Source organism: Neomonachus schauinslandi, chromosome 13 (genome assembly GCF_002201575.2).
Source record: "Neomonachus schauinslandi chromosome 13, ASM220157v2, whole genome shotgun sequence".
NCBI classification, from domain to species: domain Eukaryota; kingdom Metazoa; phylum Chordata; class Mammalia; order Carnivora; family Phocidae; genus Neomonachus; species Neomonachus schauinslandi.
Genome location: NC_058415.1, coordinates 85404464 through 85432362, shown reverse-complemented (window position 1 = coordinate 85432362; position 27899 = coordinate 85404464). Strand labels below are relative to the sequence as shown.

The following is a 27899-nucleotide window of genomic DNA, read 5'->3' as shown; positions in this document are numbered from 1 at the left end:
TGTCATTAGGGATGGAGACGCAAGTATTCACAAAGGGAAGCTGGCTTTCCCGTGTGAGCAGAGGGCCTATGTCCGTCAAGCTGCTCCCAGTGGGGAAGTCAGGGCCTGCTTCCCTGGAACCTGGGGGAGTGACCCTGGCCTTGAAGGTCAGCGTAATTGTGACTTTTCCCCAAGGCCAGCTTTCAGAATAGTCAGGGTTGTGGTGGCCAGCCTTCCTCCCCAGCTGAGCCCTGCAGGGCTGGAGGACGGTTGTGGCGGTTGGGGTGACTGTGGCTGGGCCCAAGCAGGCTAGAATCAGCACAGAGGAGCCAAGATCTTCAGCCACTGGAACCAATCTGATCACGGCCCTGCTTTGAGAAGACTTGTTATTTGAATGTTCAGGGCCACAAAATGCAAAATGAGTGGGTAGTGGTACCTGGGGAACTCAGAAATCAGGGGATTTCTTGGACCGACATGGGGGTTCCCACTCCAGAACCATGGACACCTTTCCCAGCATGATGCTGGGAGCAGAATGTAGCTGAGTGGAATGTACCCCAGGAAGGCCATTTTATTGTCTCCTCTCAAGGATGGATCTTGGGCAGTGGTGGGGAGGAGGGATGCAGCAGGCAACCCTACTCATGGGAAGTCTGGTCTGGGGAAGATGTAGGCTGGCAACCAAGTAGAATACTTCAGTCCCAAATGGTGTACAAAATGATGATGATGATGGTGGTGGTGGTAGTGTGATGCTGATGGTGATAATGATAAGGATGGGCTGACGAGAATGATGGTATGGTGATGATGATGAGGTGATGGAGATGATGAGGATGATAAGGATGGGATGATGGGGATGATGGGGTGATGGGGTGATGGGGATGACGGGGATGATGAAGTGACAGTGACGATGGGGATCATGAGGATGGAACGATGGGGGTGATGGGGTGGTGATGGGGATGATGGGTGCTAGGCAATGTGCTAAGCAGTACTTGTTTATTATCTTGTCTAATCACACTGGGGGTTTCTATCCTGAAAATCAGGAATACTGTTAGGCAGGCACTATTTTTTTTGGTTTGTTTGTTTTATGTAGGCTCCACACCCAGCAGGGAACTCAATGCGAGGCTTGAACTCACAACCCTGAGATCGAGACCTGAGCTGAGATCAAGAGTTGGACGCTTTACCGACTGAGCCACCCGGGCGCCCCAGGCAGGCACTATTCTTATCCCCACCTTATAAATAATGAATCTGAGGCTTGGAGAGGTGGAGTAACTTGCCCAAGGTCACAACACTAGGAAGAGGAAGAGTGGGTAGTGCTGTTGAGGCAGAAGGAGCCAGGGTCCTGCCTGGGCCAACAGCATCATGAGAATTCAGACTAGCCAAGGCAGGTCTGAAAGGCATCTTCCCCTCAACAGTTTTCTAGGTACACATTAGGTAGCATCATGGAGATTAAATTTCATAAAGCCCCGAGTCCCCATTACTGGTTAAGGAGGTTGGGGAATAGGGAGAAGTCTTGGGTAATAATTACATTGGGGTCTCAGTAATCTCGTCTTAGCAGAAGTAGGGTCCTCCGCCCCATTCTTCTATCTCAGGTGCATTGAGCCCCTTGAGGTATGAGTGTGCCTGTGGAAGGGCCCAGGAAATGCTGTTCATCAACAGTGTCCACCTGCACTGGCAAGCCTTAATGGGAAGCCATCCCATTAGCCAGAGCTTGGTCCCCCAGCCGCTTCTGAAGATTCACCTCATCTGCAGACAGGAAGCTGCCACTCTGAGCTCTGCTGGACCCCGGGACATCCCTTCCAGCTGTACTTGCTAAAGGACTTTTATTTACTGCTTATAAGCCACTCACTCACTCCTCTCTGGGTAATGTCCCTGATCTACTAAGTGGGACTCTAGGAGCCATATAAGTACTGCATGTTTAGCTGAGTGGATAGAACAACACCTGATCTAAGCCAGGTCAATCAGATTTTCTCTCATGGCAATTAGGAACCAGATGTGAGAGATGGGAAGTCAGGCTCTGTGGCTGGATGAAGGTATAACATGTAAACTTGGGAGCTGTGAGGTGTCCATCTTCCCCTCGATGAGCTGAGAAGTCTAGAAATCTGGTCTGCAGAGAGAGAGGGGATTGTAGCAGATATATGTGGAGAAGGACTGATTCAAGATGGAAAGAAATCCTGCCCACTGTCTAGGACCTGAATCTGAGCGGTTGTAGGTATGGGACAGAGAGGCTGTGGGCTGAGATTTCTCAGCTACCCGTGAAGCCACAGCCACTAGTGGGCAGGGCCCAGCCCAAGGACAAGGTCAAGCAAAAGGCCCGGGGAGTGCTGCCCGCTGTTCTTTCTGAGAGGAGGCTGAGCTCCTGGGTGGAGCCTCATTTTCCAGACTTCAGTGTCTGTTGCTGAAAGCAAGGCAAGAGATGGCATCTTTGGGGGAACCCACATCAGAAGCTTGGCACACTGTCCAACGGGGCTGCCACAGGAGGCAGAGGATCCGACCGGAGGCACAGAGCAAGATGGGGCTGGGGAAACCAGACCGAGGGGTGGGTGGGTGCGGGACATGAGCCTGGGGGATTCCTGGGCCTCAGGTACAGGGGTGGGAGGAAGGCAGCGAGGCCCTCCGTGAAAGTCACCCTGAAAACAGCCACTCTCGTGTTGCCCTTCAGTTAAAGGGACCCCTCACCACCATGACTGCCTCCAGAGCGGCCCTCCCTCTCTTGAAATGCTGCACAGTGTGGGGCTCAGGAGGGGCCTCTGCACCCTGGCAAACCTGGGCCACCTGCCAGAGTCCTCTGATTGTCTCAAGAAAGGAAAAGCGTGTCTTTAAAAAGCTCTGATTTGGGGGTCTGCTGCCATGACTCTACTTTCCTGGGGTTTCCCTAAGGGTGTTGGAAGATTCCACCGGCTAAGAAGAACAAGTAAACCTCACGCGGGGAAACACTGCATCACCCACCCTCCTCGGCGCCCTGGGGCACTGGTGGGGCCGCCTGCCTGCAGCAGCCTCTTAAACGGGTCGTCCCCACGGTTCGGTGTCACCCTGGAGGCCAACCACGGCTGGCGGACACTTGCCTTCATGGTAGCTCATCCGTCCCACAATGACTGAACTGCCATTTGGGGACTTTCCTCTTCACCCCACCCAGTCTGAGACCCCTGCATCCCCTGCTTGCTGGCAAGGGTACCCACTGAGTGAAACTCGAGAAAATGTCAAAAAGTTCCCAAACGGAGCAGCTCCACCTATGTGCTAAGTATTTCCTGGGAGCATCCTCACTGTAGAGCTGAGGCTCCTGCGGCTCAGAGGTTGAGAGACAGGCCCAAGGTCACTGAGAGCCAGCCGTCCTGACCCCAGGCCCCTCCTAGCACTACTGGCAGTGTGGGGAAGCCAGACCGTGATCTTTCGATGGAGAGGCACACTAAGAGCTTCGGAGACCAGGACACATCCCAGAGTCCACCTCTCCTGCAGTGACTCTGAAGAGCCACACTGAGCATCCCTGGGCCACCTCTCTCATCCTGGCACACGACTCAGGCCTCCTCAGATCCCTGGACCCCACTCGAGGGCCCGCGGTGGTCCTCTTCACTAGTGTCTCTGGGCTGCTGCTTAACCATCGCCTCTACCAGAAGCTACCCCTGACCCCGCAGTCTGACTCGGGTCACTGCACTGGACAGTCCCACTGAGTGCTGCACAACTTCAAGTGCCTCTGTGGACCTGGCATCATCGATTTGTTCTGCCTCCCAGCCCGACTGTGAGCTGCGACTAGCTCCCCTGTATCCCTCGCCTCCCTGGGAAAGAAGGAGAAATAGCTCTGCTTCTGAGAGGGTCGTCACACGGGCCTCTCCCATCCCCAAGGATCCCTCTGCCTCGTCGTCTTTGCACCACCTGTGTTTCCAGCCTGTCTCTCGCGGGAGAGTGGCCCTTCCTCACACACGGCTAATGTCAGACTAGAGAAGACGAATGGCCCAGGGTTTCGTGACGAACTCTGTGACATGCTTTCATATGTTACCTCTTAAAAACCAATCAGTAAACATTTCTGATTATATCTTTTTTAAAAAATGTTAATTTTTTTCTGGGTATAAAAGAAACATGTACCCATTGTGGCAGATGTGGAGAATATAGAAAAAAAGTGAAGGAAAGAAATTCATTCAGTGGCCCTAGAACTCAGAGAGAACCGAGATGAGTGACACTGCATATTTTTGTACATACATATGTGTTCACCTCTATCATCCATTTTGTTCCTATTTTTTTTTAAAGATTTTATTTATTTATTTGAGAGAGAGAATGAGATAGAGAGAGCATGAGAGGGGGGAGGGTCAGAGGGAGAAGCAGACTCCCCGCTGAGCAGGGAGCCCGATGCGGGACTCGATCCCAGGACTCCAGGATCATGACCTGAGCCGAAGGCAGTCGCTTAACCAACTGAGCCACCCAGGCGCCCCATTTTGTTCCTATTTTTAAAAACTTCATTTAAAATTAACTTAGGCTAATATTTTTATTCTCTTTAGTGCCAAATCAGGCATAAAAAGAAGCACCTGTTAGCTCTTGCTGATTGGCCTAAAATATTCCCTTCCCTCTTGAATTTCTGAGAAGCCTGAGGTTTGCTCGAGACTAGCCTAGGGCAGTGTCCACAGTCCCTACTTTCTAGTTAATTAAGTACATGTTGAAAATGCCTTTTCAGGGCCGCCTGCCTTCTCTCCTTGGGAAAGCACAGTGTGATACGGGGTCCTCCTGGAAACCTTTGTCCTCAACCCAGGATACTGAGGTGAGAAAGGTGCAGGTTGGGACATGAGGTAGGGTCTTAAGAGAGGAGGGGGCCCATCCTCACCCCCAGCCCCAGTGACTCTGGCCTCCGGTTGTTGAGGGCACTGACCCAGGACCACCATTCTGTCCTCATTCTGGGCCCCGAAGATAGGGGAGGGTCTTTAGAGCAGCAGAACCAACTCTTCCTTGATCTGGCCACCTCATGGCTAGTCTGTTTCCACCCCCCCACCCCCACCCCCGCCCCAACCCACAGGCCCTGTGGCTTTGCTGAGGCTGAGAGGGATGAAGGGACAGCAGGATGAGAGCTGCAGCAGGAGGCCCCCTTCGGCCCCTTCGGCCCCTGAACCCTCGATGCACAGTCCTAGCAAGAACAGGGTCAGTGGGGCTATCGTCCCTCCGCCTGGCCCGCTCTCAGAGAGAGCAGTGCAAAGGGTCCCCAGGACTCTTGTGGGCTCTATCGTGGGCGCTCGTTAAGGCTGGCCACTCGAGGAAAGCACTGGGTATAGCCTGAGCTCTGGCTGCCACTCAAGGACTGCCTTCGGGCTGCCAGGCTGAAATGTCCGTGTGTGAGACCTCAGGGAAGGCAAACTTGCAAGACAAGGCCAATGACCCCGCGCTCCATCGGACAACGGGAACCCTCCTGCCTGCCTGGTCATAGTGGCAAAAGGGTGATTGAGATGTGCCTGAAGACCAACGGAGGGGTGTGTGTTGGTGGCAGGGGTCACTGGCGTGGGACCTCCCTGTTCTTCATGCTGGCATTTGGCTCCATTTCTCTTCCTGGCCTGGGTCAAGCTTGTCAGCAGGGCCGGGGGCCTGGTGGACGAGGCAATTGAAGGTTGTGGCCCCTAAGCTTCAGGGCTGTGGGGCAAGGTGCTGCCCCTGCCCTGGCCTGGCCTCTGGGGACTGGAGAAGCCAGGACCTCGTCCTCTCTCACGGGTGTTGGGGGGCAGCCCTCTCCTGCACCATTGGCTGTGGGTCTGAGGTCACTGTCCGCCCATGCAAGTGTAAGGGTACAGGGAAGGCTGTGTTCTTAGAGCATCGGTCAAGACTAGCTGGTAGGGTCTCTGAGAAGGGAGGCTCTGCTTTGCTGAAATGTGATCTGGAGGCTCTTTCAGGGCAGACACTGGCCTCTGGGCCCAGGCAGGGTGGCCCTGGCTTCCAGGGAGAGGGGATCTGCTCCCCTTTGTAGAGCAGGAGCAAAGTGGCCTGGGCATGAAGGGAGGCCCCAGTGGGGCTGAGCACTGTGTGGGTGAAGGTGAGGCAGGGAGGCTCAGGTGGCACAGTGAACTGTGGTCCCCGAGTTGCGTGGGAAAGAGTGGCATTTAACAAAGGTTCTCAAAGACCGTGAGGCAAACCCTCCCCTCCAGCTCTCCCATGGGCTCTTCATGAAAGTCTCAGATGCTCACAAGCATTTGAGGGAATGGATTCTTTCTGGTAGACATGGAAAGAGGCTAGAGCAAGATGGAAATGCAGACTGGAGGCCAGGCCATGGGAGCTGGAGGCCAGGGGCAGCGTGGGTCCCGGAGTGGACTGGAGGGCTCATCCTAACCCCACGGGCATCTTCCAAAGCAGGTGGTCTCCTGCTCCCCTCATCGGGCTATGATCCCAGAGCTAGGTCCCCAGAGAATGAGAAACAGGATGTTCTCCCTGCAGGCTGCTGGAGGCAGGGCTGGGCATCTGCATGGGTGAGCCAGCTGGGAGACCAGCTCTTGCAGGAGGTCCCACCCAAAAAGCACCTACTACGGACGCTCCAATGAACAGTAAATTGAATGCCAAATTCTAAGTGGAAGAGAGAAAAGAGAAATGCGGTATCTTACAGGGTTCGCTATTGAGTAAGCACAGCATCCTCTATGGGGGCAGGAACCCCCTCACTGTCTTCCTGGTGGCTCTGGTCTGGGTCATGGGTGCTCATCAGGAGCCGTATTTGCTGCCCTCAGTGATTAGCGTGGTGTCTGGCAAGACACAGTGGCTTAATAAACAGCCACTGATTGAATGAATGAGGGAATGAGGGAATGAATGAGCCAGTGGGTAAGTTCAGGTCTGGATCCAGGCACCATGCCTGCAAAAGTTTCCCATTCAGTGTCCTCTCACTGGCCTGTGGCCAGGAGACACTGGCTTGCCTGTAAGCCCCCTTTGTCAGGGTCTCCTGACTGATGCTGACACAAGTCAGACTTTTGCTCATCAGATCTGGAGTCTACCCTAGAGCCTGTCTGGTTCTCACCCTCACTGCTGGGCTGGCCCCAGGGCGTAGGCAAGAACAGAGCAAATATCCCTCCAGGGGTCCTGTAGCAGGGACAGAGGGAGCAGGTTCCAAGGGCTCATGGCATTGTTCCTCCCCCTTTCGAGCCCTCCATCTACGCTTTCACAAAGACGGACAGACTGACCAACTGCTGTGGGGCCAGTCCCCGTAGCTGTCACAGTGGCCCTCTGGACAGGGCCAGGAGCACAAAGAGGTGGGCTCAGCAGTCAGGAGGATGTGGATTTAGGTCAGCTCTGCCCTCCCCGAGGAGTATGAAGCAGGACAAGTCACTTCACCTCTCTGAGCCTTGCTGTCCATAGGTGTGAAACGGGACACTCCGAGTAGTCACTGTGTAGCAGTGCTTGAGGATTCAGTGAGGCCAGGACAGTGCCTGGCACACAGGGAATGCTCAACAAAGGTCACTTATGACTTCTCACTTATGTCCTTCTGCCCTGTGAGGACTTGCTGGGTGGGTTCATCTTCTCTCTGGCCATTTTATGATTATGGAGACTGATGAGACAGGAGGCTTTGGCACCAGAGGAGAAGTGAGGAGTGTGGACAGAGAGAGAGAGAGCGTGTGTGTGTGAGCATGAGGGCACGTGCATGAGGTGAGTATATGTGGGAGCTGTGTGTGAATGTATGCGTGTGTAGGCATACCCACATCTGTGTGAGTACACGAGTGCACGTACACATGAATGTGTACACACACACACGGCATTTCTTGGGAAACGTGTGCGCACACACACATGGCAGACTGTGAGTATAAGTCTGTGTGTGTGTAGAGTGTACATAACTGTGTGAGTGTGCGTGCACGGGGCCCCTGCACGCTGCTGGAGGGGCTACTCCGAAGGATGGTGCAAATCCGCCTTTCTGCAGCATTCCGTGTCCGTGGATTTCTCCCTGCCTCCCCTCAGACCTCGAGTTGCCATGATGCCCCTTCACCTTTGGGGGCACCATAGCTATGGGAGCTCCCCATTCAGAGTCTGCCTTCCCAGAGCCCATCTGGTGCCTGGCACAAAGAAAGCCTCAGCTCGTGGAGTAGATGCAGTGGATGGATTCCTGAGCAGGAGGCCCCATTCCGGGGGCAGAAGGGCTCACCACAGGGAGCCAAACCCTGGGCTGGGATCCACCTCACTGTCACAGTGCCCAGCAAGGTGGATGGGTGTCAGCCCAATGCCCGAGGCCATGTGGGTGTAACACTCTCAGACCCCACCAGGCGGAGCCACGTGCCCATCTCCACACCAGGCCCATCTCAGGCTTCTGGTTTTGAGAACCCACATTTCAGACCAAATCTGCTCCAAGGTCTCCTCGGCAGCTTGGCCTGAGGATGAGGTGCTGGCCTCAGGCTCCTGGGCTAGCTCTGGGCGGGATGATGAGTGGGGCTGCTCAGAGCATGGGGCTGGGACCCCTGCCCCATGCCCATCCTGCTCGCTCTTCCACCCCCCACTCCGAGTGGGCCCTGCCCCTGGGCCGAGCTGACCTGGGGAGCCACAGCCTCCCCAGGCTGGGCCAGTGCGGGGCGGTGGGGGTGGGGGTGGGGGCTGGTCCCCGCCCGGAGCCCTGAGCGCCGCCCTGGGAGGGAGACTGAGCTGAGGCCACACTCACCTTTCCAGCCCTGAAGACATCTCTTCACTAAACTCTGAGCTCTCACTACTGCCTGGAAAAGGAACACAGATCAATGAGCGTGGCAGCCTCGCAGAAGAGGGGCCAACCCCAGAGGAGTCTGTTCTCCTGGGTCAGCAGGCCCAGGCCCGAGCTCTGCAGAAATGCCGGAGAGACAGCTTTCTGACCCTGTGGGCATCCGTGTGACTCGGGGTGTTACTGCTGCTATTTCTGATTGGCTCTCCTGGGAGGTTCAGAAGAACTGTCCCCTCCCACTGTTCCCAGGTAGGTCCTCCACTCCCTTCCCCCTGCTCTCCTCCCCCCCCCCTACCCCCCCCGAAGGCTGCAGCTGCCTGCACACTGGCCCACCAGACTCTGCACCCTTGGCCTCTGTCTTGGCCTGGCCTGGCCCTACCACTGCCTCCCTCCTGGCCCAAGTGAAACCTGCGCTAGAACAAGCCTCACCTAGTGAGGACAGGGGCCAAATGAGCACTTCTTCTCCCAAGGGCCAGGACTGTCACAGCAGCTGCCTGGCATGACACAGAAGCCTTGAGGAAGTGGCCCTTCACTTCCCGGCCAGCATATACAAGAGAGCAGCTCCACCTCTCCTGGCTGCCCCTTTGCTCTCCAAGGCCCAGCTCTGGCCACAAGGACACCTGTCACTGCACGCTGCCGAGTTCTCTGTGCTCTCCCTCAGACCTTGGAGGTGCCTCGCCTCGGCCTCTGCCGGGGCTGCTTGCTGGCACCAACTCTGGGCAGGGGGAGAGGGGGATGGAGGAGGTCTCAGGTCCCTCGGGAGTCACTGGGTGGCGAGGGCTCCGAACAGGGCACATGCACGCAGGGCTTTCAGCTCCATACAGAAAAACGTCTGAGTTTCCCAAGAAGAAGAGCCGAGAACCAAATTGCCTGGTGATCCTCCGTCTGAATACTGGACAGCATTGTGCCTGACTCAGAAAACCGAGTCAAGGCCTGGGCTCAGGCACAGCTCAGAAAGTTTCCCGGATGTAAAACAACTGTCCTGCTGCCCAGCTGGAGGCTCTGGGGCTGCCGTTTCCCAGACTGGTTCCTCGGAACCTCCTCCCCATCCCTACCCCATTCCAGGACACTCCAAGGAAAAGGGTTCCATGACCAGACAGGGGGAACCTGCAGACTCTACTGCCTTTTTGGAGATCCAGAATGCCCATCGGCATATTCAAGTCTCTGGGAACAGACCCGCTTACCTTTCCCCAACATACCGACCCCGGAATTCTTCTCCCCAACATACTGACACCTATGAACCACGGGCTGCACTGTCTTGAGCTGTTGTAAACCCCTGACTGGGTCCAATGAGGATGACTTCCTCCCAGGCCAGAAGGCAGACACAGACCTTGCTTGTCCCAGCCTTTCTGGGGGTGGGAGACAGCTGCCGCCCCCCCCCCCCCCCCCCCCCCGGTGATACTGCCTCAGAGACCGGCCTCATTTCGCAGGGACCACCCTTCCCCTTCCTCCCGCTTCCTCCCGGGGCTCATGGGCCCCCCACCCCGCAGACCTCACCAGATCAAACCCCCGGCCTGGCAACTGCCTAAGCGGCCACCAGCCCTGGGAGGGCTCCCTGTTAAGGGAAGCAGACAGACACACGGACACACAGACTACGGAAGCACAGGCACACTGAACGGGCACAGCCAGTGGACAGTGTCCTTGTGTGATGGTAGTAATGACAGGCGACCTGGGCGCTGCAGGGGGACAGGCCTGTGACCAGAGCGCAAGAGTGAACTTGGCTCTGACTCAACCTCTCTCCATCCTGGCCTCAGCGATTCCGTTTCTCTTCCTTCCACGGACATAAGTACCACTTCTGGCTGAAGCTCAGACATGCAATTTTATCCCTGAAGATCAGTTTTTCATCCTCCCTAACTCTGGCTTCTCAGTGTGAAGACAAGTACACAAGAGGGACCCGGTGGCCCGCCCAGCTGCCGTCCCCAGGCAGCACCCCCTACTTGGCTCTGCACACTGGGGCAGCAACCAGGCTTTGGCAGCGGCCAACCAATGACAGCGGGTCTCAGGTGTGCGTCTGGCGGCTCCTTCCCCCTGCCTGCCGCGCTCGGGGCACCGGGGGAAGCCCTGGAGACCAGGAAGCAGAGGCCCCCCCGGCTCTGGCGACCCCTGGAGGGAGCCCTTCCTGTGGGGCGTGGGGGCCACCGGGCGCTGCACAGTGACAGAGACAGACACGGAGCACACACCGGACTGTGGCCCGCCCCCTGTCGTGTGCAGGCCGGAGACGCTTACCTAGGGAGAGTCCATTGGTGACGGCAGAGGAGGAGGTGAGGGCGAGGCCCCTGCGGGGGCTGCGGGACTCTAGGACACTGTCGTCCAGCAGGTGCCTCGCTTTCTCCGATGGGAATGTCGCACTTTTACTCTCAACTACACTCAACTGACACATCATACTGGAAAATGGAAAGGAAGAAAGAAGGCAAAGCTCCTTATCTGTGGAGTAACAGCAAGTACACCTGCCCTGGGATCCTGAGCAGATGGTGCTGCTGAAGGAAAAAGACTTCCACCCAGAACCGTGGTACAAGTCTGGGCTCTGCCCTATCTCATGGCGTGACCTTGGGCAAGTCGCATCCTTTCTCTGAGCCTCAGTTTCTCCATCTGTCAAATAGGGACTAACGATACTTGCCCTGCATCTCTCAGGATGATGACAAGGCTCACATGAGCAGACAGTGCTTGTGAACGATGGAGCCACACAAGGGAAGGGGCAGCACGCCTGGTTCTGGAGTCACACATCTGGTCCAAATCCTTATTCCAACCTTACTCACCATTGCAAAGTACTTCACCCGATCGAACCTGACAGGACTCCTTCTTACAATGTATTGAATACAGCACCTACCTCGGAGGCCTGCAGGGGCTCAGTGACATAACGCTTGACAGGCACGGGGCAGAGTACCTAACCCAGAGCAAGCCCTAAACACTCAGAGAGCAACCCTTTTCCCCTCCAGCCTGTGAGTGACTCCAGGGCCAGCTTGAGCTGGCTGAGGCTTGTGTCTTAGTGGTGGAAGGAAGGAAGGGAGAGAGGGAGAGAGGGTAGGAGGGTAGAGAAGAACAGGGGGAGGAGGGATCCAACTGTTCAAGAGTCTGCGCCCAACACCGGGGGACACAGGCATGGCTGGCCCGGCCATGATGCAGTCCACACATGCCCCCCAGCTGTCAGTCCCATAAGGCCGGGTGAACCAGTGACAGATTCACTGTTCTGCAGGCTTTCCGAAACAACTGGCAAGCAGAGACTCAGAGCCCCAACACTGGCAGGTGCCTTGAGACACTTGGTGATGTCCTGGATGACAGTCATGGGGTCCAGTGGACTCTGGAGCTGTCCATAAGGGAGGCACTAACCGAGCTTGGGTAAACTTCCTGGAACCCCACCACTGCTTGCCTGCACTTCCCCGCATGCTTCCTCCACTGGCTCCTGAACCAGTGACACCTGTCACCAGCACACCTGCTACAGCCGCCCTCCCTCCAACTCCTCCTGAGCCTGTGCCAGCCTGAGGAGGGACACCGAGAGCACTTATCAGAGGGATAAGGGAGCCCCCCAGCGGACAAGCATCCCCAACGGCCCTAGAGCCCATGCCCCACACTCAGCCCAGTCTGGAGCCCACGGTGGGTGGGTGGGGGGCCACTGCTCAGTCACCCACTTGTTTCCCAGGCTGTGGCTCTTCCTGTGTCTCGGGACAGGGGGCGTGGGGAGGTTGCCAGCAACAGATGCATCAGGACAGGTGGGCCGCCGGCTGAACCTCGCAGAACTGGAGCCAGCGGAGGGGCCTGTGAACAGAGCAGAGACAGAGAGAGCAATGGTGGGGGCTGGGCTGGAGAGGCTCAGAGGAGGGGGCCCCAGGTGGGGTAAGGCACCAGGCCCAGCTGTTGTAAGCAGGGCAAGGTTCACAGAAGCCTCGTGGCTTTCTACTCATGAGACACTGACCCCTCACTGGCAGGATAACTAGCCTCTGAACTGTCAAAATGGCCGGTGTCCTGCTATGCACGGCGCCCCGACCAGGCAGTGCCATTGGCTAATACGGCGAACGTGCGGATGGAGGTGGGGGTGCAGGCGGGGGTGGGCGTGGGATTGGCAGCCTAGCCTGGTTTCCCCGTAGTAACGCTTATCCAGGGCCACCCAGCTGGGTGACAGCATCGAGACGTAACAGTGTGTCTCCTGAGTCCAAGTCCAGCGTCCGGGCCTCGTGTCCCTGTAGCCACTTTCTGTTCTCTGCTCACTCAACCAAAGGGTCTGGAGGGCTTCTCAGGGGGAGGCAGTGGATGTACTGAGGTAGGGCATGGCTAGGGAGGCAGGGGCTGAGACCCCAGGCCTATCAGTTACTGCCTGGTGACCTTGGACAGGTTACTTAACTTGATCCCTGAGCCTCGGGTTCCTCAACTGAAAAGTGGGAATAACTCAGCTGACCTTGCAGGTGGTTGGAGGTCATGAGGTCATGTACATGGAGTTCCACAGACAGCGCTCCTACTTGTGTGATTCTGACAATTATTACCGTGTCCTCCTCAGCCCTAGTCATGGGGTCAACGGGAGGTCATGAGAGTGGGGAGCGGGGGCGGGGGCCACAAACCGCACTGGGTGCCAAATGCAGAGATGGAAGCAGAGTCCTTTGTGTGGCGTGGTCCCGACCACGATTGCACCCTTTTATTTCTGTGGCTTGGGAAGGGAGGTCTTGAAAGGAGGGGACCCTGGCTGCTAGTCTAGCCTTAGCTACTGGGACAGATGCTGGAAGTAAGAGACTGTGCTTCTACACAGGAGCTGGGCCGCTCCCAACAACACACAGCAAGTCAATGGGCTGCTGCCTAGCCACGTGGGGGAACTTTCCTGGAGGGCCCGTGAGGTCCACCCAGGGCTTCAGATCCTCCACCAGAAGATGCTACAGATCCACAAGGGACCTCAGGGTTCCCTGTCCTCCAGCATGCCTGGCTCATCTGATTTTCATGTCCTAAATAATGAGCCCTGTGCCCAGCCTGTAGCTGCAGAAAGTCTAGCTCCCTTCTGGCACTCCGGAAGGTTCAGGGGGAAGGGGAACGCACATCGTCCGGGGCGCGGACTTCCCGCTCCCCACTGTTGGCTCACCTCTGCCTCCCGTCCACATCCGGCAGTGCGCACACCCCACCACCAATCCCTCTGTCCTTAAGCCCCTTCTCCACTTCCATGAGGAAACCGTGGCTGCCGGGTCCAGCCTTGCGACTGCTACCCATGGCCCCATCCGCACGCGCCTCCCTGCTGGGCCCGGGGCTTGGGACTTGTCTCCTTCTCAGCTCTACCTGCTCCCTCTGAGAAGTCACGCCTTCACCTCCCCTTCTCTCCCTGGCCCCTTCCCCAGCCTATAAACACACCCTTGTCTCCCCTTCTCTGTGAAGCGAGGTCCCTTGGCCCCGTCTTCCTCCTGGCCAGTTGCAGCCCCTCAGAGGGCTGTGCTCCTCTTAGCCCTGCTTCCGCCTCCACACTCATCCCTCGAGTCACTGAAATCTGGTTTCCATACCCAGTGACATTTCCACTGACCTCCTTTTTGTGAAACTAAGGAACACCCGTTGTCCCTCTCACCAGAGTCTGTGGCATCTGGTGCTGGTGACCAGTCCTTCTTGAAATGCTGTATGTCCTGGGTGTCCATGATGTCTCGCTCTCCTGCCTCTCCCTGTGCCTCTCTATTACTGTTACTCTGTCTCGTCCACAAGCTCCTTATCCTCCAACAAGCTCCCACACTGGTGTTTTCTACACAGGCTTCCCTCTTTGGCTCCTGATTTTGGTTTGCTTTTAACTCACCAGATATGCTGAGGACTCTGAAATGTATACTTTTCTGAACGTGAAACCAATATATCCAGGACATTTCCATCTGAACTTCTTTAAGGTACCCTAAGTTCAGCTCAGTGAAGGCTGAACCTGAAACCTCCTCCTGTATTTCCAACTCTGGACACTCAGCCACCTGGCCTGGAAGGTGGGGTTGTCTCGGCTTCTCCTGGACTGTGACTTGCCTCTTCTCTTCTTACCTCCTCTTAGCTTGCCATACACAATTGCCAAGGCCCCCAGATTCTGTACATTCCCTTGTACCCATCGCTCATGGCACTGCCTGGTCTGAGTCCCCATACTTGATCTTCTACCTCCAGTCTGAGCCTCTGAAATCCAACCCCCACACGGCTTCGCAAGTGTCTGAAAAAATGAGAAGGTGGGGACGCCATTTTCTTGCTTGAAACTGTGACTGGCACAGTGTTCATACACTGACTATTTGAGCTGATCTTAAAATCCTAATGGAAGAATAAAGGGACGAAGTAGCCAAAACATTTCTTAAGAATAGTAGAGGCCTCGGGCGCCTGGGCGGCTCAGTTGGTTAAGCGACTGCCTTCGGCTCAGGTCATGGTCCTGGAGTCCCTGGATCGAGTCCCGCATCGGGCTCCCTGCTCGGCGGGGAGTCTGCTTCTCCCTCTGACCCTCCCCCCTCTCATGCTCTCTCTCTCTCATTCTCTCTCTCAAATAAATAAATAAAATCTTTAAAAAAAAAAAAAAAAGAATAGTAGAGGCCTCGCCCTACCAGATATCAGAACCAAACACCAAACAATAGTGATTCACATAGTCTGGTCTTGGAGCAGGGATAAAGAAACAGTTCAGTAAATCAGAAGGGAGAGCTCAGATCTGCTTCACTGTGGTGGTGGAATTACACATCAGTGGGGAAGGGAGGGTCTTTTCAGCATATGGCGCTAGAACCACTGGGCTCCATGTGGAGAAAGATGAAATTAGAGTCTCCCCACCATATATTACAGAAGTGGATTCACATCATGAATGTGAAAAGCAAAAATGCGAAACTACTGGGGAAAAAATAAGGCAATCTTTATGATCTTCGGGGAAGAAATGAAAAGCATAAACCCTAAAGGACAAAAAAAAATACACGGGCGCCTGGCTGGCTCAGTCAGTTCAGCGTCTGCCTTTAGCTCAGGTCATGATCTCAGAGACCTTGGATCAACCCCACATTGGGCTCCCTGCTCAGCGGGGAGTCTGCTTCTCCCTCTCCCTCTCCCTCTCCCCCTCCCTCTGCTGGTGCTCTCTCTCTCTTTCAAATAAATGAATAAATAAATAAATAAACAAATAAATAAAATCTTTAAAAAATTGAATACATTTGATTGCATTAAAATGAAACGTTTCTGCACCAAAACAAATAAAAGACAGCAAAAACAATGTTAAAACGCAAGTTGTAGTCCAGGAGAAGAGATCTGTCACCATATCACCGGCAAAGCGTTTGTGTTGAGATATATAAAGAATTTCAGGGCGCCTGGGTGGCTCAGTTGGTTAAGCGACTGCCTTCGGCTCAGGTCATGATCCTGGAGTCCCGGGATCGAGTCCCCCATCGGGCTCCCTGCTCAGCGGGGGGTCTGCTTCTCCCTCTGACCCTCTCCCCTCTCGTGCTCTCTGTCTCTCATTCTCTCTCTCAAATAAATAAATAAAATCTTTAAAAAAAAAAAAAGAATTTCAAATATCAGTAAAGTGAGACAAACCACACAGAGATGATGGGTAAAGGACTCAAATGGGAAATTCACAAGAGAGGAACCCCACATGACCAATCACTACAGGGAAATGTGCTTAATCTCACTGGGGATAACGGGAATGCAAATTATACTTTAGTAAAAGTGAGAAAAAACACTCTTACCTTATTAGATTGTAAAAAATTAATCGGCCTGACAATATCAAGTATTGGCTAGGGTGGGAAAGGATGGGAATGCTGGCTCAGGGCTCAGGGCAGTGTGCAATATTTGGAAAACAAGTAGCAATGGTGAGTAAAGGTGAAGATACCATGCCCCTGCGGGCAGGCGATTCCAATTCTAGGAATCCACCCTCAGGAAACTCCTACAGACATGCACAAGGAGACACGTGTACAAGGATGTTCAGTGTAGCGCTGTGTATAACAGCTAAAAAGTGGAAACAATCTACATGCCCCTCAGGAGGGAAATGGATGAATGAGCTGTGGTCTATTTATCCAACAAATCCTACAGAGCAAAAAAACAGTGAAGAAACTGGATTTATAGGTATCAATACAAATTAAATCCTAGAAGCATATGCTGAGTGGAAAGTGTAAGGTGCAAAAGGATGTTTATTTTGAGGCATGATGCCATTTTTGTAAACATTTTAAAACATGCAAAACAAGAGTATATATGTTTGTACATGAGTAGATATGCAGTAAAATATAAAAACCTGCACAGGAATAACATAAAGCGGTCCCAGGAGAGTAGATACCTCTACAGGGAAGAAAGGAAGGATGGGGTAAGAGGGACTTTTGCTCTAGTTAACGTTATTTTACTTAAAAAAATATAAAACAAATATGACAAAATGTTAGTTTGTGTTAAATATGGATGGTGGGTACAAAGGATAGTCTCTACGTGATCAATATTTCATTATTTAAAATGAGAATACTTCAAAAACACATGGATGCCTACCGTGTGCCAGGGGCTGTGCTGGAATCTTCTGTCTGCCCTCCAGATTTGTCCTGCACCCTTTTCCACCCTGTGCTATGAACTGGGAGCTGCGCTATGGGGCCTAGGTCAGTGGGCTCCCTTCCCTCTGGCTCCTTGTTGGGTCAGGTCTATGGGGAGCCCTAGCCAGAAACTGGGGAGGAAGGAGAGAGTCTGTGGTACCATGTCCTCCAGACTTTCCTTCGGGGTCACCCCTGAGAGGCAGCAGGCTCCCCAAGTCCTCTCTGCTCTGGTTTTTGTAACCTCTGCCTCCCTGCACTCCTGTTCCAGCCCTGGGGTGCTGTGCTGTCCTTGGGGGTCCGTATACCCTGCCCGCGTCTTTATAAAGAGCCCCTCTCTGGAACTCTCCTGCGACCCCCCACTGGGCTGTGCCACCTGCGTTGTGCTGCGGCCCTTCAGCGCCTTCACACTTAACCCACACAACACCCCTCTGAGATCCAGGTTATTAGCCTTAATTCACAAATGGGGAGGCAGCAGCTCAAGAGCTTAAGCTTCAAGGTCAGGAGCTGGTTGGCAATGTCATCTAGGCATTGTGAATCCATGGAGTAGACACCTGGGACCACCCACCCAACACCTCCTCCAGGAATCCCCCTTCCCACCCCCGATGGGCTCACAGGGGAGCCAATGCCAGACCAATGTGGCCTTGCTCCTGGCCCCGGATAGGGACAGACACCTTCCCCAGGATTTTCAGATTTGAGCCTAGAACATGTTTGAGGACCTGTACTTCAGCTTAGTATCTGTGTGCATCTTCCCAGGAAGGCATCCCACACCGTCATCAGCTCTACTTGTTAACCAGGGGATGTAGCAGAGGCATCGGGAGAGTGTGTGAGAAATGGGAGTTTCTCGGACCCATCCTGGAGGTTCTGATTTCACTGGCCTCAAGTGGGTCTGGTCATTGCTTTCCAGGTGATTCTCACACGCACCCCAGTGAACACATTCTGCTCAAAAGTTGGAACAAAAGCAAGCTCCGTCCTGGAGGAAATGTCTCGTGTGGTTGCTCCAGAGAGGAAAGGGAAGAATGGAAGCCATCCTGCTTTGTTTTTGTTTTGCACATATTGCTCAATAAATGAATCCATGTAGAGGATGGAATTTGCCTTGTTTATCAGTGGCATGGACGCGGGATTACAGTCTGACTCACCCTGGCTCCCACCATGGGTTCAGAAAGTATTTTGTAAAGGTCAGCTTGCGTTGCTCCGCCCTCTGTGGTTTGAACTGGAACTCGACTCCCTGTGTTGTCGTAGTAATAATAACGGTGATAATTATGGCTGAGTGTTCACCGGGGACTGGGGCCCGCGCTCCGGGGCATGCTGCCCTCCATGTGGGGGGTTCTCCTAGCAGCCCTGGTTCATAGGTGGGAAAGCCAGGGCTTACGCAGCTGCCACGTGCCGGACTTCAACCCAGGGGTACACCGCTATCCCGGTGGTGGCGGGGCAGGGGGGCGTCTGGCAGTTCAAAGGTCGGGCATTAGTGAAAACCCGAGGCAGAAGAGACAGTGTCACACGTGAGGTGATCTGACAGAAGCAGGTGGTACTTCGTCCAGGAACCGTGTGTTGCATAAGGTCCAACTGCTACTCTTGCAGGTGAAGGTGGAGAGGACAAACACCTATTATGCACCAGCTGCATGCCAGGCTTGTCCCAACACTTGAACATCCTATTTCACTGACTCGCAGGCAGTTGGTAATTTTACAGTCGCCATTTTAAAGGGACATTCGAGGCACATCAGGTCACGCGCTGGAGGGGTGCTGGCTTCGTTCTCTCAGCTGGCCGTGCATGCTGTGCTGTGCCTAGAGAGCTGGACTCTCCAAGCTCTCTGATAACCTCCATGGCTGTCCCGCTCACTCCTGCTCACTCCATTTCTCACCTGTCTCCAGGTGCTTCCCGAATCCTGGTGCTGATCCGCATGTTCCGGCTCTCCTACGCCTCTGGATGCGCCCTTGGGTTTCTTCCGCTCGGCTCCTGATTCTCCCTCCAGGACAAGGCCCAGATCCGCCTCCCTCTTCTTGCTGCTTTGCACGGCCTTGGGAGGCCTGCCTGGCCTCAGATGGCCCTCAGCCCGGCTGAGCGGAAGGGTGGGGGGCCCAAGGAGAAGAGGCTATGATCTGCCTGGGTCCATTGTCCAAGCTGATGCTGCTGTGAGTGCCCCGGGTCCCAGCCACTCCCACCCCCTGCATTGTTGACCAATAGCCTGGTCTGACGCTGAAGCAGAAGAATTTCCATTCAGTTGGGGCTTCGGGACCGGGGTGGCTTCTCTGCCAGTAAGTGACGCTCTCTGCTACTGAAAGGCCTCATGTTCCTGCCCCACTAAGCCTGGGGGGTGGCCACCATGTCACATCACCAGGGACACGTGTCTTCTGGGGCCGTTTCTCAGCTGGGAGCTGGCAAGTTTGTTTCTCCATGTCCCCTGGGGCAAGGGCAGGGGCAGGGGCAGTGATAATGAGCCGGGGTTCTGGCCCCTTGCTTTGCAGAGTGTGGTCCCCGCTGCCCGGCCCGATATGGCACGAACAGCTGGAAAAACTGACCATGTGGCTTGACTATCTCAGAGGATTGCTCTATTTTTCCTCAGCATAATTTTTCCATGAATAATCTTTAAAGCTCTTTAAGTGGCTGTTTCTTTAGCAGTTTTATTGGAACATATGAGAACTGACGGTCTCTGTGGGGAACGAGATATCATGTTGAAAAAAAAATCTGGTTTTCATTACATTTCTCTCAAGAAACCAACAGGCTGCCCAACAGACCACTCATTGATTGGAAGAGAAAAGAGCACAGGGCCTTTGAATAATAGCTTTGCAGTGGGTGGGAGTCAGGATGATGAATGGTCCTAAGAACTCAGGGTCCAGAGGCAGACAGATGTGGGGGCTCTGGTGTTATCTACCACTTGCAGGCTGAGTGACCTTGGGAAAGTCACCTGGCACCTCTGAGCCTCACTCTACGTCTGCAAAACAGGAACAGTGGCCTGACCCGGCAGCCTCCTTGTGAGGAGGAAATGATACAGCATCCCTCCCTCCTTCCTGAAGCAAATGTTTCCTGACCCTGAGCCAGCCCTGAGCCAGGTGCTGGTCAGCCACACTGGATTAGAGAGCTGATGTTTTGCTTTCATGGGGTTTACAGTCAGGTGGGGGCCAAAGACAACTATGCAGATAATTACACCGGGGAGGGACCCATGCTTTGATAGGAGGAAAGAAATAATAGATATGATAATAGCAATAACTACACCAAAAGGACACATGCTTTGATTGGAAGAAATAACAGATATGATAAGAGCAATAACTACACCAATAGTATGATTACCACGCCAATAATGATGGTGGTGATGGTTAACAGCTGATCTACTTTGCACATCTACAGGTGCCAGAACCCGCGCTAAAGCCTTTACACAGGTGCAAGAACACTGCCTCCCAGGCATGGTTGTTATCGCGACGCTACAGTGTGGGACCTGAGGTCAGAAGGGTTAAGGAGCTTGCCTGGGCAAGCAGCTGGTGAGCCGCGGAGCCAGGAGCTGTGCATCTGAGAACACGGGAAGGTCAGAGAGGAGCTGGAGGGTCTGACATCCAGGCTGGCCCACGAGTTCCAGCCGATGCAGTGGCGTATGCAGAAGGAGCAGCAAGGGCAAAGACCTCAAGATGACGGACAACGGAAGCTACTAGAGAAAATGCAGGGAGCCAGCCTGGCAGAAGAGCTGAGGGCGGGCACTGTGCGTGCGGTGGGGGGGCAGCCAGAGCTGCAGCGTCATGTGAGGGGCCTGGAGGTTAATGAGGGGAAGGTGTAGAGATTTTTAGGAGGAGTGGTGATGTGTTCAGATTCATTCCCTTAGAAGCTCACTCTAGCTAAAAAAGCATGTGGATGGGGCCAAAATCACAGGCCGCGAAGGAGAAACGAGGACGAGAGGTGTGTAGGAGGTGGACCAGCAGGGGTATGGTGGGAGGGGCACTCAGGGCAGCCTCGGTGGAGGCTGGTGCCGTTCACTTAGGAAGCAGGCTTGGGGGGCTGATGAGAAGTTCAGATTGGGACTGATGTCTGGAGGCCACTGGGTGCGGTGTTCAGGAGACAGATGGCACCGGGGACAGATGCATCCAGACAGGGGGGTGTGGAGCCCCAGGAGTGGGCAAAATTATCCAGAGTTGTAAACTCAGTGAGAAGAGGGAAGGCCTGGGACAGAACCAGCGTTTGCGGGATGAGAAGAAAACAGGCTAAAAAGGAACTTGTGTAGAACCAGGGTCAACAGAACAAATATTTGAGAAAAGTGTCATTTTAGATTCATGAATCCTTGGGCTTCACTTGTAATTCTAGTGGAAGGCATCAGAAACGATGCACTGTTTTCCTGCCCAGCAGCCCCGTCCTCAGCTGTCACTTCTTGCCCCTCAGAGGCACCTTGTGCAGGCAGCACCCATCTTTGGGGCTGGAACACACTCTCCTTCCCTTGGGTGCAGGTGTCTAGGGAGAGCAACCTGGAGGGGCTTAGCCTGCCACCTGAGTCGGCTGGCCCACGCCGGGAGCAGCGTCCTCCTCTGCCCACCCATGTGGACCAGCACACAAGCCTGAAACACCCCAGAAAAGACCTTCTGCTCAGCCAGATGTTTCTCTCAGGAGAAGGGAGAAATGGCACAAGAACTGTTGACCTGCCCCCTTCGCCAGGGGTTCAATTTGCGACGGGAGGGCTTCCACTGAGATGCAGGCCCAGTGCTGCGGGCACACATGTCCTGAGTTCTCAGAGAGGGTGGTGACCCCCATCCTTGGGGCCAGGTGCTCCAGTCCCTCGCTCTCCAGCGGCCTGCACTTGCCTTCACGGCGCCCATCCACTTGTAACAAAGGAATGAGATGGGATTTCCTGTTGACCAGAGTCTCCCATCAGCACCAGCTCAGGGAGGTGGGGGCCGTCCGGGCCAGGTGTGGGGTTCTGGCTACAGAGGGGCGGGCTCTGCAGAGGAGGACGGGGAGCCTCGTTCCCACGGGTTTCCAGCAGCATCCCCGTCCCTGCCCTGGGTCTGCACTGTCCGACTGAAGCAGTCTGGCAGCCGGCAGCCGCTCACGGGCTACTTTCCAAGTCTTGCACACTGGAAGTTAATGGGAGGCAGCTGTGGCAGAGGGGACTCGGAGTCACAAGACTCGAGTTCCAGTCCAGCCTCTGCCTGGGCTGCCGGGAGCTCGGCGTCCAGGCTCCTCGGCCTCCCGAGCCTGTCTGCGTTGGAGAAGGGGAGTGACCGTGGCTGGAGCTGAGGCTCCTGACAGCGTCATCGGAGCACGTGGCGCACGTGGCGCACGGGGTGAAGGGGGTTCCTGGCTTCCTGACTGTGTGTGCTGCCCTCCCCGGGGCTGCCCTCTGGCACTCGGGGACATGGGGCCCTGTGCACAGAAAGCCCTCTCAGGCCAGGTTTCATGGACGAGCCTGGTCAGTGTTACAGGCACACACATTCTTTGTTTCTCATACACGCAGCTCTCACGGGTCCTCACCGTGAGCCAAGATCTGGCTCACACATCATTCAGAATGCCCCGGGTCATTTCTTTCTGAAAAATGGCATCCGATCCCCCCTTCAACAGTGGTGAGGCCCAGATGCTTTCTCCCTGGAGTCAGAGCAAACAAGGCCGGGGAAGCCACTGGTGCCATGTGCGGAGCTGGGCCACAACAGGGCAGCAGAGTAGGACGGAAGTGGGCTGGCATCTCTGTTCCTCTGCTTGACCTTGACTAAGATGAGAGACGAGGAACAGAGCAGATGTGAACTTCCAGGGTGGAGAGGCAGACACTGGCTTCTCGGCTCTCAAGCGCCTCCCCTGAGCCCCTTAATCCACCCTGAGAATCTAAAAGCGCTAACGGGGGAGACTATGAAAAGGGGACTCCCCACCCCTGCCCATGGGGTGCTCTCTTTTTCTGCTCACTACTCTCCAGTGGAGGGGAAAGTCTCCACAGACCACTTGGGGAGCTTGAAATATGTCCCCAGCAGTTGGGAGACCCAGGGGACTCCTAGTGCCTTACTCAGGCATGGGAGCCCACATGGCCCCAGCCAGAGGACAGCGGTGGCCACACCAGGGCTAGCTGCATTTGCAGGCCTGTCAGGACAAGGCTGGGTGTGGCCTCCCACCGACCACACTGGCCCCCTGTGAGGACAGCCAGCATGGAGTTAAGGGCTGGCAGGGACCCAAGCAGCAAGGAGCTGGCAGGGGCACAGACTCTGTGAAGGAGCTGCAGCAGTCCCAGAATGGATTAGCACATGTCCCAGCCAAGAGACCTGGGGACCTCTGAAAAACCCAAGAAACCCATGTGAAGAAGCATCAGTACACCAATTGTCACCTGGAGGGTTCCAAGACAGCAGCGCCCACTGTTAAGACTGTGTCCTTCGCCCCAGGCCCCAAGGTTAGCAAGCCAACAGAGACAGAGGACGATCCGGTGGGGAGAAGGGCCAAGCACCCCCAACCCTGACCATGAGCGATCAGGCCCCAGCTAGGGGGAGTGAAGAAGATTTAATGCCAAATCAGGTTTGGAGTTGTGATTCTTACACAGAACCGGCCTTCTAAGAACTAAGCAGGGACAGTATGTGACTCAAAAGTGTCTCTAGGAAAGGCCTGGATGTGCCAAGGTTGTCATCCAAGGCAGTGATGACTGCATAGACACTGTACTTTCTATTACTGTACTGCATAGACACAAAGGGCAATGGGGGCAGAGCCCCGGGTGCTCTGGGACCCTCAAGTGCATCCCTCTTGTTCCACGCATGGGATACAGGTGACCAGTCCAGACCCCTGAGCTTAGCAGCTGGCTCTGCTCCTTCTTCCATACGAGAGATGGGGGGGTGAATGCCCCAGTACCTCTCCCTACAGAACGAGGCTATCGGCCCTCACCTCACAGGGTAGGGGTGAGGGTCCCGAGTGAACACACAGGAAGCGCTTACAACAGTGCCTGGCAGCAAGTACCAGCTCAATGCATGCCAGTTCCCGCCACCACCACCATCACGACTGTCACCACCACCACCATCATCATTTCTGAGCCTCTGTTTCCCTACCACGAACCAGCTGGTGTGGTGGTCTCAACACATGTCCACAAATTCTCAACATTGCCCCCGTCGAGTGGTCAGGTCTGCGTCCCCTCTCCTTGGACCTGGGCGAGCCTGTGTGACTGCCTTGACCAACAGAGCGTGGCAAAAGCAAGGCCACGTGACTTCTGAGGGGGGTCACACAGATGCCGTGACGCAGCTTCCACTCTGCTCTTGGGACATTCGCTCTGGGGGAGCACTGCCAGGTAGGAGCTGACGACTCTGAGGCTGCCATATGGTAAGGATGCCCAGCCCACGTGGGAGGCCACACGTACATATGTGTTCGGCCCCAGCTGTGGCCCCGTCAACAGCCAGCACCACGTGCGTCCAGATGATTCCAGCCCCTAGCCACTGAGTCCCTCTCAGCCTTCAAGTCCTTCCGGCCGAGGCCCCAGAGACAAGCCATCCTGACTGTGTCCTGTCTTATTTCCTGACCCACAGAGCCCATGCCTGTAACAAAATGGTGGTTCTGTGCCACTAGGTTCTGGGGTGGCTGGTTATCAGTGGTGGTCCCCGGCACAGCTGGTGAGTGGTGAGTCGGACTTGAGGGGAGGGCCCTCCGGTGCCCGGTCTCCTGCTCTGTCAGCTGTGTGGTGCTGTCCCTCCATTAGGACAGCATCGGAGCCTGCCCTGTGCAGGCCATGAGCCAGGGATCCTGAGTGGCAGGCATGTGCTAGGCGCTGTGCTGAGGGCTTTCCTGGCACAGCCTCAGTCCTGGGAAGTAAGCCTACGTGAAGTATTTATTCCTACGGCCATGTCACCGATGAGAAAACCAATGCTCGGAGGGAGTAAGCCGATGGCCCAAGGTCCCACAGCTGAGAAGGGCTGGAGCCGCGCCGTGAACTCAGGTCTGCCCGACTCCAAAGCAGGGCTTTTCCCCAGAAGGGAGTAGGACAAGGAAGACAGAGAGGTATGTGGGGAGCAGGTCTAAAGGTACGAGTACAGAAACCTGAGGCCCGTGCTGAGATTTTCCATGGCCTTGCTTTGCTGCCAAGGACTCTTGAGAGAAAACCTGTCAGTTGGTTCAGCCACGAGGAGGCGGGGCTAACAGAATCTGGAAATGTCTTCATCGGTTCCAAGGCACACACAAACATTACTTGCCCCCTCTGGGGGTCAACGTTCTTTATGATTTTTGCTCTCCAGGAAAATATTAGTTCATTTATATAAACGAAACATTACATCCAGGGGGGATGGGGATTGAAAACGTGGCATTCCTGGCCCTCTCTCCTCCACAGCCCAGAAACTGAGAAGGTTTCTCCATTTCCGTTCTCACAGTCTATTTGTTGGTGCGGAGCTGCCGGCACGGCCACTCCCCAGGGTGGAGAGTGGGCAGCTCTCTGTGGGGCGCAGGGGCCATCACAGACACGAAGGGCACAGCCTCAGCCCGGACCACATTGACATTAACCAAGCCCTCTGAGAGACCCAAGTCCCGGCTCCTCCCAGTGCTGGGTCAGCAGAGCAGGTCTCAGTGCCTGAGGCAGGCGAGCTGGTGAGAGAAGCGGGCACAGCCACACGGAAGGGTCAGGGAGCCCACCAACTACCTTGGTTTTGCTCACGCTGGCCTCCTCTGGCTCCTTCCAGTGCCATGCCTCCTTGCGCCCTCATGGTTTTTGCTGCCTGTCTCCCTGCTAAAGCCCGAGCTCCATGCGGGCAGGTCTTTGCCTCGTTCCACTGGGAACCTGGCTCATTGCAAGGGCCTGTCACAGCAGGCCCTTGGCCTGGATATCCTGAGTGCACGAACCAATGAAGGCATCTCGGGTCCTCTCGTTGGCAGGTGTGGGGGCGGGTGCCTGACTGCTGGAAAGGGAACCCAGAGCTGGAGCTTAAACCCCCATCCCGAGGAGCTGAGGGAGGCTGCGTGCCTCCCATTCCTGGGACTGCAAGAGGCACATTCCTGTCCCTGGGCCTGACCGGGCTCCTGCCACGCAGCCTGGTCTGATTGCCAGATGGGCGAAGGCCTCCTGGGAACTGCCCCTCTGGTCCCACCCTCCGCAGGACCCCTCTGCTGTCCCAGGCTGCAGCGGTACCCGCTTCTCTGTCCTCGGAGAGGCTTCGAGGCTGCGGGTGGGAAGCCAGGACCACTGAGCGCCTCGGAAGCCTTCCAGACGCTCCCGGGCCCTCTGGTGATCAATGAAAACCTTAACATCCTGCTTCCAGGGCGAGAGCCAGGGCTTTGGAAAACTGGTGGAAAACACTCCTGTGAGCCGGGCTCGCAGCACTGTGTGAAAGTGCCGCATCAGCACTTCCCCGGAAGGGAGTGTGGAGTCAGCAGTCGGCAGCCCCAGAGCTGCCTCCCAGAGCCCAGCGCCTGAGGGGTCCGGCCAGGAGCTCAGAGACCGGGCAGCAGAGGCCGGGCTGGAGAGGCGAGGGCAGGCGAGCGCAGCTATTTCCCCAGGGCCCCTGAGTGCCAGGCTCTGGGGATGCCAGGCAGGGTCCTTACACTGGGGGGAAGGCAGACGTGGGACAGATATGCACAGATAATGCTTTAATCCCCACAGGGGGAAGGGCTGTGGAGAAGTACAGACCGGCTCGGCCAGAGTGCAGAACACTGGGTCGGCAAAGTTTCTGTAAAAAGCGAGACGGTGAATATGTTAGGCTTTGGAGGCCACAGGGTCTTTGTCCCAGCCACTCAACTCTGCCACTGTCACGGAAAGCAAACAGACAGTATGTCAACGGACGGGTGTGGTCCAATATAAAAACGGGGGGGGCTGGATTTGGGCCATAGTGTGCCAACCCTGGTGTAACAGGGGCCTGACCAGGGGGGCGGGGGTGCGGTGGGAGGAAAGCACCCCCGGGGCGGCGGCGTTTCGTGCAAAGCCCAAAGCTGATCCAGTGACAGAGGCACAGTCATAATACTGCCGACAATCACATCATCCTAGTAAAGTTACACTGTGTGTCAGGCACTGGACGGTTTCACACCCATGGTCTCAGTCAGTTCCCACAACAGCCATGGGAGGGAGGCATTATGGCTTTTACAGATGGAGACGCTGAGGCTTGGCAGGTACGCCGACTGTTGTGTTTGCTCCCTCGGAAGCCGAGTCCTCCTCAGCTCAGCAATCGCTGGAGTTGGGGACACCCTTTCTTTGCCAGGTCCCTCAGCCTAGAGGTGCTGGTGCCTCACTGTTCTTTACATAATTCCCATTTCAGCTTCATTAAAGTCTCTTCGTATGAGCCGGGGTGTGGTGAGGGGAGTAATTCTGCCTCCTGCCGGGATTCTGGCTGATGTGGCGCTCGGTTAATTTGCTGGGTTCTGACCTCACACGGCTAATAAGTGACAGAGCCGATGGAGGGGACAGTGGCTAAAACAGGAAGGTCTGGTGGACCCTGAGGAGGCTGGGCCAGGGGCCGGGCCCTGGCTCCCAGGCCCTGGATTCCATCGGAGGCAGGGGTCAAAGGCCGGTACAGCTCCTCCTTTCCTGCCCCCGGCTCAGTGAGAGGGCCAGTTCTTGAGGCCCCCAATTAGCAGTGCTAGTTTTCTGAGCTGGCTCCTGGTCTACAACCTCCGGCCTAGCAGGAGGAGTGCTCAGTGCAGAACCGGGCTGGGGGCACAGATGGGACCCTGGTCTCTTCTTCAGGGAGGAGGTAGTGAGGCAGGTGCTGGTCAACTGAAGGGACCATCTGGGTCAGACAGATGCCTGGGGGAAGGGGAGGCCTCTGCTGCCATGGCTGAGGCTCGGGAGGCGAGGCTGCCTGGGCTGCAGGTGGGTGTGCAGGGCACTGGGGAGGAGGAGGCTCTCTGAGGCTCAGGGATGAGGCTCCAGCAATAAGACCCCTCTTGTGCTCCAGGCTAGTGTGCACCAAAGGCCCACCTGAAGCCTCAGCCTGGTCCTTCCTTCCTTTCATCC

The 27899-nt window shown here is 55.5% G+C and overlaps 1 protein-coding gene across 10 annotated transcripts in view; it reads right to left on the bottom strand.

Moving 5' to 3' along the window:
- Window positions 1-27899, bottom strand: part of RALGPS1 (Ral GEF with PH domain and SH3 binding motif 1) — a 222733-nt gene that overhangs the window by 13646 nt on the left and 181188 nt on the right. For 5 of the 10 annotated variants that reach the window (XM_021691186.1, XM_021691188.1, XM_021691187.1 and 2 more), the window contains exons 11-13: window positions 12220-12346; window positions 10820-10977; window positions 8561-8612 (exon numbers count right to left, since the gene is read on the bottom strand). In XM_021691186.1, the coding sequence (XP_021546861.1) occupies window positions 8561-8612; window positions 10820-10977; window positions 12220-12346 (337 nt within the window). The remainder of the gene's footprint in view (window positions 1-8560; window positions 8613-10819; window positions 10978-12219; window positions 12347-27899) is intronic. The other 5 variants (XM_044920349.1, XM_044920350.1, XM_044920348.1 and 2 more) reach the window with 1 other exon arrangement.